We start from the raw sequence: 11,996 nt of genomic DNA, 5'->3' as shown, positions 1-11,996 counted from the left end.
ACTGCTAGGAAAACAAACAGATTTGTCCTGGAAAGGGTTAAACCAGGTGGCTCCTTGGAGGCAAGGATTCTGAGGCTCCGTCTAACATACTTTGGATGTTGTGAGGAGAGAATGGTCCTTGGAGAGGGACATCATGCTTGGGAGGGTGGAAGGACAGCGCAGGAGGAGAAGACCCTCTATGAGGTGGATTGATTCAGTGACTGGGATAATTGGGATGGGAGTGTCAGAGACAGAGCGGAGTTTAGGGCTGTTGTACATAGGGTCGCTATGAGTTGTAGGCGACTCGACGGCACGTAACAACAACATTGTGACATTGCCCGTTTCATCTCTTATTTGGATTATTTGTTTATTTTCTTTTGTTAGTTGTGCTAGTGGTTTGTTAATTTTATTGACCTTTTCAAAGAACCAACTCCTTATTTTGTTGATGATTTCAGTTGTTTTTGTGTTTTCTATTTCATTTATTTCTGCCCTCATTTTTATAATTTCAGGTTTTTTTAGAGGGTATCAGGTTTTCTTGTTGGAGATGTTGGTTTAGAGTCAGTGGTCATTTTCCCTGCCTTTAGATGTGTTTGCTTTGCTATAAATGGACATCTGATTACTGCTTTGCCTGTTTCCCAGAGGTTTTGGTAAGTGGTGTTTTAATTGTCATTTGTTTCAAGAAACTTTTTAATGTCTTTCTTTTTTTTTTTATTAATGTCTTCTGGTGTCTACTCATGTGCAAGCAAGGTATTGTTCAGCTCCCAAATGTATGGGTTTTATCTCCTTTATCCTCTTACTATTAATTTCTAATTTTGTAACATTGTGGTCTGAGAAGATGTTTTGTTTTATTTGTCTTTTAATTTATTGTTGCTTGCCTGTCACCTAAAATTTGATCTATTCTGGAGAACATTCCATGCACATTGGAGAAGATGTACTATGCTTTTGGAGGGTGTATTAACCTGTAAATATGTATGAAATGAAGTTGGTTTATTGTGTCATTTAATTCTTGAGTATCTTTGTTGAGATTCTTTTTGGTAGTTCTATCTTTTCTTGAGCATGGTGTATTGAAATCTCCAGCTGTTATAGTAGTGTTGTATATTTCCTTTTTCAGTTTTTTTATGTTTATTTTATATAGTTGGCAAGTCTTTTATTTGATGCATAGATATTTATTATTGTATGTCTTCTTGTTCTGTTGACCCTTTAAACATTATGTAGTGATCTTCCTTGTCCTTTGTGATGGTTTTTGCATTGAAATTTTTTTTATCATGGATTAATATCACCACTCCTGCTTTTTTTTCTGGTTGCCATTTGCTTGATATATTTTTCCCACCCTTTTATTTTTAGTCTTTTCTTTCTTTGTCTTCATTTTTCAAGTGTGTGTCTTGTAGATAGCATATTGATGGTTTTTATTTCTTTTTTTATCCAATCTACTACTCTTTTTCTCTTCAGTGGTGCATTTAAACCATTCACATTTGGTGTGATTCTTGAGAGGCAAGGTTTTATTGCTATCATTTTGTTGAATTCTTTTTGGTGGTGTTGGTAGTTACTTTGGTCCATCCTGATTTCTGTGGCACCTCTGAAAGAAGGATGTCTCTCAGTGTTTATTGCAATGCTGGTCTTGTTTTTACAAGCTCCCTTAGATTCTGTTTTTTCTGGGAAGATCTTGATCTCTCTTTTTTTTTTTGTTTAAATTTATTTTATTATTAATTTTTGTGCATGTACTGTCATCTGGTGGATTTGAACCATGCCCCGGTGGGATTGCAGTGCAGCTTCTTGCCACTAGGCCACCAGAGCTCCCTGATCTCTCTTTCTTATTAGATTGACAATTTTGCTGCATACAGTATTCCTGGTTGACAGTTACTTTCTTTGACTATTTGATATATGTCATTCCACTGTCTTCTTGCTAGCATGGTTTCTGCTGAGAAACCTATACTTAATCTTATCTGCTCTCCCTTATAGGTTACTCTTTGTTTCTCCATTGTAGCTTTCAGAATTCTCTTTTTATCTTTGGTTCTGGCAAATTTGACTATGATTTTCCTTGGTGGTTATCTTTTGGAGTCTATTCTATATGGTGTTCGCTCAGCTTCTTGAATATATATTCTCTCATTCTTCATTATACCTGGGAAGATTTCTTGTAATAATTCTTCCTACAACTTATTCAGTGCCTTAACTTGCTTCTTCCTCTTCTGGGATTCCAATTATGCACATGTTCTCTTGATAGTATCCCACATTAATCTTGGGTTTTCTTCTTTTTTGTTTGGTCTTCCTTTTTGCCCTAGCAGGTCAGTAGTGACAATTTTATCTTCTATTTCACTTGTTCTGTCTTCTATTTCTTTATCTGTTCATGTGTCCCTCCATATGTTGACAGCATCTGAAACATTGGATCATGGTTTTTTGTTTTTCCAGTTCCTCTAATGCCTCATTTGTTTTATATGCATTGCTTTGGATTTTTTTTTAAGCTTCTCCTGGATTTTGCTTGCAGTGTCCTATAATTCTTCAAGTTTGTGTTTCACCCATTGAAAATATTCAGTCATTGTTCTTTTAAATTCTGTGCCACAAAGTTCCATCAGACTTTTTGGCTTCAGGAAATCCGTTATACTGTGTCATTTTTTAGGGTGATACCTTGATAATGGATTTGTTTAGGGAGTGAGGTCGCCTGCTTCTTTCATGGCATTGCTGTGGTAGAGTTTTTGTGCCTGAGGCGATAGCTGTTTCTTGATCTGATGTCACTGCTCCAGAAAAAAGTTGGGCAGGTGCATGTGCAGATGTGCGTAGGGTGGGCACACGTGAGATGCACTTGGGGGTGGGGGGTGGGACACACATGGAGACATGGACCTGAATGGAAAAATCAGGAAGCCTTGGTTTTCTTCTTGAGAACTAGGTCTGCCACCCCAGTCGAGCTCTAGCTGTCTCACTCCCTCCTACTGAAGGTAAAGGGGTCACACAATTGGTCCAGCAATCAGTAGTGATCCTTTCCTAAGTACCTCACTCATATTCGTGCTGACCTGCTTACACCTGGTAGGTGGTTCCCACTGGGACTTGCTGCTCCCCGCTGAGGCTCACCGCTCCCTGCAGAGGTTTGCTGGTCCTGTGGCTCCCAAATTAATTATTTTAATAATAGTTCTTGCTCAAATTCCATTTGTCCTGCTCACTCTGTGCATGTTGCTCTGCCCATCTCTTATCATTTCTTAAGCAAGTTTTCTGGGTCTTCTTTTTTTCTTTTCTTTTCTTTTTTTTTCTAAGTTTATCAGTGGTTTGTCAGTTTCATTGACCCTTTCAAAAAACCAGCTCCTAGTCTTATCAGTAGTTTCAATTGTTTCTCTGTTTTAGATTTCATTGACTTCATCTCTAATCCTTTTAATTTCTTTTCTTCTTATGTGTGTGCCTATTGCTATGAACTGCCCCACCTGCATCACAGAGGTTTTGATATGTTGTATTTTCATTTGTTTCAGGGAACTTTCTACTTCATTCTTTATTTCTTTTATTACCCAATTGTGCTCTAACAGAGAGTTAATTAGTTTCCACAAGGGTGGTTTTGTAAAATTTACCTTCCTGTGGTTAATTCCTAGTTTTATGGCATTATGGTTGAGAAGATACTTTGTATTTCTTCAGTGTTTTTTAATTTGTTGTGGTTTGGTTTGTGTCCTAATATGTGATAGCTTCTGGAGAACATTCCATGTTCACTTGAGAAGAAAAGGAATTGGGTTTTAGTTGGCTGTAGTGCTTGGAATACATCCACAAGGTCAGTTTGGCTGATTGAATAGTTTAGATCTTCTGCATCTTTTTCCTTTTTTTTTTTTTTTTTCAGTTGACCTGTCTTGTGGTGAAATCTCCTACCACTATTTTGGTGCTATTTGTTTCTTCACTTCTGTTAACTATTTTTTAATGTATTTTTCAGGTCAATCATTTGGTACCTAAGTGTTGGCCAACATTATGCCCTTCCTTATCTTAATGGTCATTTTCATTCTGAAGACTATTTTATCAGAGCTTAGTGTTGGTACTCCTTCTTTTTTGATGTTGCCATTTGCTTGGTAGTATTTTTTCCCAGCTTTTGATTTTGAGTATGTCTTTTCTTTTTTCAGATGTGTCTCTTGCAGGCAACATATGGAAGGTCTTTGATATTTATTTTTTTATCCATTCTGCTACTCTTTTTCTTTGATTGGCATATTTAGTCCATTCACATTAAGTGTGAAGATTATCAGGCCAAGTTTTATCATTGTCATTTTTCTGTTTCTTTTTCTGTTGTTTCTCATTACTGCCAGGGTGGACCTTGAAGACCGAGATAATGAAACATCCTCTCATGTATTCTCGGTTTGTTGTCAGGAGGCAATGGTCCTTGGAAAAAGACACCATGCTTGGGAAGGTGTATGGTCATTTAAAGACATTAAGACTCTTAATGAAATAGATATGTCTACCCAGCCACTACAACAGTGGGCTGGAGTTTGATGGAGAGTGTGAGGATGGCAGGTGTTTGGTCTGTTATTGATAGGTTCACAGTGAGTTCAGACCAACTTGGGCACCTGACAACAACAGCTTCCATTTCATTCATTGGACTTTGATTTTTATCTCCTGAAATTCTTCATTTTCTTTGGGCATTTATACTTGTCATACTCTTCTGTATTCTAATAAGATTTTCAGTAAAAAAGGATAGCAGTAAATCTGTGTGCATAATTTGTTCTTTTCAAGCTCAGTTTCTGTTCTTTCTGTACCCTTTATTTCTCCACACAGGGAAATAAACATCTTTTGAGAAATTACTCTTTTCCTAGTAGAATGACTTAAAAGAATCTGAAGAGTCCAGCACACAAAAAAATTTTTTTTAAAAGAGTCCACAACTCTTTAAAAAGCTGCATTATATATTTTTAAAAAGATTCAGTATATGCTACATATATTGTTAACAGCAGAGGTGAGATTTTTTTTTTCACCATAGCTTTCAATAAATAGGCTTGAGGAAGTACAGAGGACCCAACTTCTCAGTTTTTTTATGAGCATTCTCCATGCTTATATTTCTATTTTTACCTTTTCTGGTCAATTCTCATCCCATAACTCTTACATCCTTAATTTGTTCTAAATCTAGTTGCACAATTAGCTTTATGTGGTTGAATAAAATGTCATTAAACAAGTTAATAATGCATTTGAATTTAGCTGCCAAATTCTTTACATTGTCCCCAGGTCACACAGCGTTGATCAGATGTCACCTGTGGACATTCTCATTAAAATGTGTGATGTGACCAGTCTGGTTCGGAACCCTGTGATGCAAACTTGACCTCATTGTTTAGAAACAAGGCTGGCTCTCCAGTGCTATTATTTTGGTTCTTTTGCTTCTTTCCAGAGTGTGTTGTCTGGTCTTCCTGCTCAGTTCCTTGTTTCTTCCCTGTTCATTTAGCTCGATTTTCAGGTCACCGATGTCCAAGTGTTGTGTTTTTGTTTTTGTTATTTTTTTTTTCAACTAATTCTGAATAGTCTTTTTTTTTAATTGTGAGTTTAGTGAAAGTTTGCAGAAAGATGAGTTTTAACACATTCAGTGATAAAGCTCTTTCTCCCTTCCCCTCCCTCAGTTTACTTTGCAATGTATGTCTTATTCTAGATTGTTAATTGTCATAAATGTAATGTCTGATTATCAATTCCTTTCAAATAGCCCTTCCTTTAAAAAATATTTTATTAATTTTAGTGAACATTTACAGAGATTTTGGATTTCCAGTCATTCATTGTTGCATTTTTCTCCCTGCCCACCCCTCCCCCCAGTTCACTCTTCTCTTTGAAAAGTAAAAGAAAAATTCCTTCATTAGTATATAATCTCCCCCAATCCCAGCCCTGCCCCGAGTACATTCCACTATGCAACCTTCATTCTGGACTCTTGTCATAAGCATAATGCCCAATAATATGTTGCTTTTAAACTGTTTTCAACCTCATCTGTTTCAATGCAGTATACATGATTTATTCAATTTTTCTCAGTCTCACCCCAACCCTGATGTCAGTCCTGTTCTACAACAGTGTCAAATAGCCTTTCCTTTTACCTTTTCCAGTTTAGTGTTCATCTGTCCATTCTTTTCAACTCTCATTTCTGTGACCATCCTATTTTTATAACTGTTCTGAGTATATTTCCCATCTTTACCTATAGGTGATTATATTTTTTATTGTTACCCTTATTTTATGGCCATAACTCTGGGTTAAATGTAAATTAGCTTATATTCGTGCTAAAAATGAGGAGAACTTCAAACACATACAAGGATCAAAGACTACAACCTTTAATGTTGATTGTATCTCAACATCAAGAAGATAAAAAATCTTTACCACTAGGCTGGTAAGCAACATCATGATAGATGGAGAAAAGATTGAAATGATCAACAATTAATCTTACGTGGATCCACAGTTAATATTCTACCAGCAGTTAGGAGTTGAGAAATTTTTGCACTGGGAAAGTCCGGTGTCAGGGACCTCTCCAAATTACTAAGGAACGGTGGGTGATGTCAGTTTAAAGACAAAGGTGCATCTGAGTCAGGCCTTAGTCTTTTCAGTCACTTGTATATATCTGAGAATGATACAGTGAAGAAGGATGACAGAAGAATTGATGCCTTTGAGTTGTGCTTTTGGAGAAGAGCATTGAATGTCCATGGACTGCTTAAACTACAGGTTATGTCTTGTAAGAAGTGCAGCTATAGTTCTTCTCAGAGATAAGGATGGCAAAACTTAATTTCACGTGTTTTGGGCATGTTGTTTTCAGAGATGATTTCTTGGAAAGTGGTAGTTTGCTTGGAAGGATAAAGGGTCAATGACAAAGAGGAAGACATTGAACAAGATAAACTGACACAGTAGACAGAGTACAGATAGGTTGTTCATAAGGTCGCTGTAAGTCATATTCAACTCAGCAGCACTTAAAAACAAACATATGTATGACTTTTTGCTTAATAATGAACTACTTACCCACAGCCTCAAGGAATTATTTTTGGTACATGCATGTACCTTTGATTTAGGTTAATCACCCAACTCCCCAACTCTTGAATTTCTTGCTAGTTTTTGGTCTCTACTTTTTATCTGCACCACTTTAAAGTCATTTTCTTATTCATTACTTATTATTAACAGAGTCCATAAAGGACAATCAGGCTCTCGTTGACATTTTATGTTTAGTTAAGCAACCCAATCACCATAACATGTGGAAATTTTTTTTAAAAAATTTTAAATTTTAAGTCTATTCTGATGGATTTATTAAAATGATTCTGATATTTATGATTTACTGGGTTTATTTGTGTTTGTGTGTGTATATATACATGTTCTAGTGTATCCCCTTTTGGCCAGAAGATGCTTCTAACAAACTTCTCATTCAAGTGGAAAAAAGCCAAGATCCTCCCAAAAAGATATATTTTAACAAGCAAGAAAATTGTATTTTATTGCGTCTGGATAATGAGGTGATTTTCTTTTTAATGTTTTGTTAAGAAAGCTATCATATACTAAATAGTATCCCATCTTTTTTGTGTGTGTTTTTTTTCTTACTACAAAATGAAAGAATATGTCTTTTTTGGTAAATTAGAAAAGTCACAAAAGAACACAAAAGCATTGTTACACAGAAAAAGAATTGGATTGATGAGAATACTATAATGGGTCATGGGTGTGAGACTTCACTTCTCTGCATGTAAGAATTAAAATACATGCTAACCCAGAAATGAATTATGAAATGTTATATTCCTTCCTAAATCATTAGCAGATTATTAAATTCTAAGTTATACAAAATTTTATTACAGTGTTATTAGTATTCTTGGGGAAAATGATCACACAAAAGAATATTTTCCTTTCTTTTAGCTTGGAGGCATTATCGCAGAAGTTAATTTGGCTGAGCATTCTACAGTTATTACATTTTCTGATTATCATGACGGGGCTGCTACATTCTTGTTAATCAATCATACGAAAGATGATTTTGTTGAATATAAGCAAAGGTAAGAAGACCATCACAGATAGAGCTATCTCCTGATTTAATGTAGTCTTGGTCAAGAGGCATTGACTTGATGGTGAATCTTAAAAATATAATGGCTGATAATGCCATTTTGATTATTTAAAACAACATTCTCGTTTTTAAAGAAATATGTTCTTATAAAAAGAGCAATTGTAGTGAAGGGGTGGCAGAGTCTGACTTCTTCCCACTTCCTAGAGGGAAACTGTCTCCATCAATAAAATTCATAGCATCAAATAGCTACATGTTCTGGCATGCCATCCTCCATGCTCATACACCTGTTTGTACAAATCATTGGGTCTAGTGTTTGTTGCAACTTGATTCACATACTTTTACTCACAGTTGTGGAGTTTTTTAAGGAAATAAGTTGAAGAGTAGAGGAGGCAAAGACAATGCAAGTCTATGTTCCGTCCAGCAGTCCTAAATCAGATTAACAGCAAGACAAAATTCCTCAGTTAGTTCAGAAAGCTTCCAGTCAACAAGTGAAAGACTAGCAGCATAGATAAACCCCTGGTTTCCTCATTTGTCCAGCAAACTATCTCAGAGCAGTCGCAGATCAGCTTTTTCTTTAGACATCCTGCAAACCAAACCTTAACTGTGGCTCCATCTCCAGGGTTCCTCTGGTTATACTTTACCACAGTCTCTTTACCGTCTCTCCAACACCGTTTTCTCACAGTGTGGAAAGAGCTCTCTTATATTCCGTTAATATAGCTGGACATCAGGTTTGAGGTAAGACTGAGAAAATCGATAAATGATGTATACTGCATTGAAAGAGATGAGGGAGAGAACAGTTTAAAAACGATATATGATAGGGAATCCAGAATTAAGGTTGCATAGTGGAGTGCATTCAGGGCAAGGGGGTGGGGGGATTTTATACCAATGAAGGAGTTAATCTTTTGCTTTTCAAAGGGAGGAGCAAACTGGAGGAGTGAAGGGGGGGTAGAGAAAAAAGTGCAACAATGAATGAATGGAAATCCAAAATATCTGTAAATGTTCATTAAAATTAATAATTTTTTTTTTTGTTAAAAAAAGGTAACTGGAGACCATCCTACCCAACAAGGGCAAAAACAATGGATAGAAAAGCCAATTTTAAGGTTTTTGACTTTCTTTTTCTCTCATTACAAGCCTCAGACTGTTTTGAATTTTCTTTATCCCTATTGTTTTGATCTCACTTGTCATTTATCAATGGAGCCATAATTATACTTTCCTTCCAGTGCTAAATGTAGAAATTTTGATTATTGGTTAAAATCAAACAGATAGCAAGTAAAGACTTATTAAGAGGTGACATAGCAAGCACCTCAGACTTCTTTCCTGCTATTTTCTCATTTTGTAAATGATGTAGGTGGGTGGTGGGGAAACCTGTTAGTGATTAACCATCTGCTTTGTCATTACAAGTTACAAGTAAGTTGATTGATTAAACCTGAAAAATAAGCAAGACTCAAACTCAATGTGAAGTAGAGTTTCCGAGGCACTACATTTTCTACAGATGACCTTACCTTCTCCTGGTGAAAGCATGCAGTCAAACTGCTGGCCTTTCTCTTAATAGACTCATGCTTAACTCACTGTACCACCAGGGCTCCTAAAATGGAGTAAAGCAAATATAAATTATTTCTCTTTTACCTTTCAACCTGTATATCTAGAATGAATTTTCTAAACCAGCATTCAAGCCTTAAGCCCTCAGAGAATCACCTGAGTGACTCATCTCTATTCTCTAATAATAGCGCAAAACTAGTAACATTCTAAGTTCGTAGGACCCAAAGATGGGGAATCTTTTTCTCACAAAATTTGAGCATGTTGTTAGGAGTGGCCAGTCCTTGGAAAATGGCATCATGCTTGGAAAAGTGAAGGGTCAGCAAAGGAGAGAAAGAACCTCATTGAGGTGGATTGACACATGACTGCAACAATGGGCTCAAGTGTGGCAGAGATAACGAGGATGGTACAGAATAGGGCAGGGCTCAGATCCATTGTTTACAGGGTTGTTGTGTCATGGTCATCTGGATAGCACCTAACAACAAGTAGTTAATTCTCTACTTTGATGTTAAAATAGAGACTTTTATAATTTTTTGTGACCTTATAATTTTCTTGACAGATGTGAAGCTTTAATAATCTTTTCACATCCATGTTACAAATGTAGAAAATAAAGAGTAGATAAATATATGATTGTGTGTTGAAATTGTAAAACTTTATATATAACCTCGGGGAAGTTACATAGATTGACAGCTGTGCTTAGAAAAACATTTGCTGTCATTTACGGCAACGTGCACTGCAAGACAATACCATAGACCTGGATTTAATACTGTTTGAAGAAATACTTTCTGAGTCAAGAACCTGAATCTTTTAAGTTCAGGAATAAAAAAAACCAAAAACTGTTTCCAGAGTTGATTTAGAAGATTTCTCCTATTTTTAAGCATTTGTTCCTTCATAAGCTCTTCCACTTTGTCCCTAAATATTGTGAGTTGATATTCCTAACACTGTTCTGTTCTTATTCTTTGTAATCTTTGAATCATTTACTCTATGCCAGTGAAAACTTTTTAGTTAACCTTTTGTGTACTAGCAGACCCCAGATATTTACTACAACTAGACTCATTTGAATGTCAGACCTTCATCTCCTCATAAATATTATAGAAGAGCATATAGTAATTCAAAACAGAACTTACCATATATACACCAAAATCTACTCATATTTTTTTAAAAGAAATGTTTTTCTTGGTAAATCATCTCATAGCACTATCTAGTTAAACTTTATTTTTTAAAAAAACTTACCTAATCTCTCCTATCTTTGTCCTATTTCAGGCTTTCATCATTTCTTCTTGTTGTTATGTGCCCTTGAGTTGACTGCAACTCATAGCAACTCTGTGTTCAATATCCCTGAGTCAGACTCGCTGTCTCTATCATGCCTACCCCCATTATCTCAGTTACTGTGTCAATCCATCTCATCCTGGGTCTTCATCTCTGATGGTGTCCCTCTACCCTTCCAACCATGATGACTGCCCTCCTGGCAGCATGCCCAAACAAAGTATGTTAGGTGGAGCTTCAAAATTCTTGCTTTCAAGAAACAACTTGGCTTCCCCTTATCTAGGACAGACCTGTTTGTTCTTTTGGCAGTCCATGGTATGTTCATTATTCTTCTCCACCACCACAACTCAGAGATATCAATTATTCTTCTGTAATCCTTGGTTGTTGTCAGCTTTTTGATGCAAAGCAAATAATTGCAAAGACCATGGCCTAGATGCCATGCAAATAATTGCAAAGACCTTAGCCGCTAGTCTGACATGACTGCTCGTTAGCACTGGAGAGATTTCCACAGAGCAGATCTTCCTAGTGCAGTTTGTCTTTGATTTCCTGACTGCTGGTGCTAAAAAGATATTGATTGTGGAATACACTTTTGATCGGGCTTCCTTTCTCTAGTCTTGTTACTCTAATTAATCTTCAGAATTACGATTCTAAAAAATACTAAATGTTATTTCCCTTTCCTTAAAATCCTTATTTATTTCAAAATAAAAGTCTATTCCTAGACCATCCCTCTAAAACATTTTTGTTGCTTAAATCTTACTCTTTACTTAAGACCACAACAGTCCTTCTTTCCAAGATGTCCTGCAGTTTTGTGTTTACCACCTTTATGGATGTCGCTCAGCATTTCTTAAGATGAAGGAATTGAAAAATAAGTTCAACCGTCAAGTGGCAGTAGTTAAGGACAGAATATTAAATGATCCAAGAAGCATTAAAAAAGATGGGAGGAGTATGCAGAGTCACTGTACCAGAAGGAATTGGCTAACACAGAAGAATTTCATGAAACAATATTTGAACAAGAGGAAGGAAGAAATTCAAGCTGCTCTGAAAGAATTGGAGAAAAACAAAGCTCCAGGAATTGATGACATATCAATTGACATACTTCAACAAACAGACACTGTCCTGTTGCACTCACTAAGTTATGCCAAGGAATCTGGAAATCAGTCACCTGACCAATTTATGCCAAGGAATCTGGAAAACAGTCACCTGACCAGTTTATGCCAAGGAATCTGGAAAACAGTCACCTGACCAGTTGACTGGAAGAGATCTCTATTTTTTCCCCATT

At 36.2% G+C, this 11,996-nt stretch overlaps 1 protein-coding gene across 1 annotated transcript in view; it reads left to right on the top strand.

The window, feature by feature from the left end:
- The window catches only part of VPS13A (vacuolar protein sorting 13 homolog A (S. cerevisiae)), a 289,570-nt gene that overhangs the window by 203,244 nt on the left and 74,330 nt on the right, over positions 1-11,996 (top strand). The window contains 2 exon segments of the mRNA XM_006891989.1: positions 7,254-7,382; positions 7,774-7,907. Coding sequence (XP_006892051.1) covers positions 7,254-7,382; positions 7,774-7,907 — 263 coding nt within the window.

The sequence above is a fragment of the Elephantulus edwardii genome, unplaced genomic scaffold (genome assembly GCF_000299155.1).
Source record: "Elephantulus edwardii isolate Elephantulus edwardi_28Jun2011 unplaced genomic scaffold, EleEdw1.0 scaffold00108, whole genome shotgun sequence".
In the NCBI taxonomy this organism is placed as follows: Eukaryota; Metazoa; Chordata; class Mammalia; order Macroscelidea; family Macroscelididae; genus Elephantulus; species Elephantulus edwardii.
This window is presented reverse-complemented; position numbering and strand designations above follow the sequence as displayed.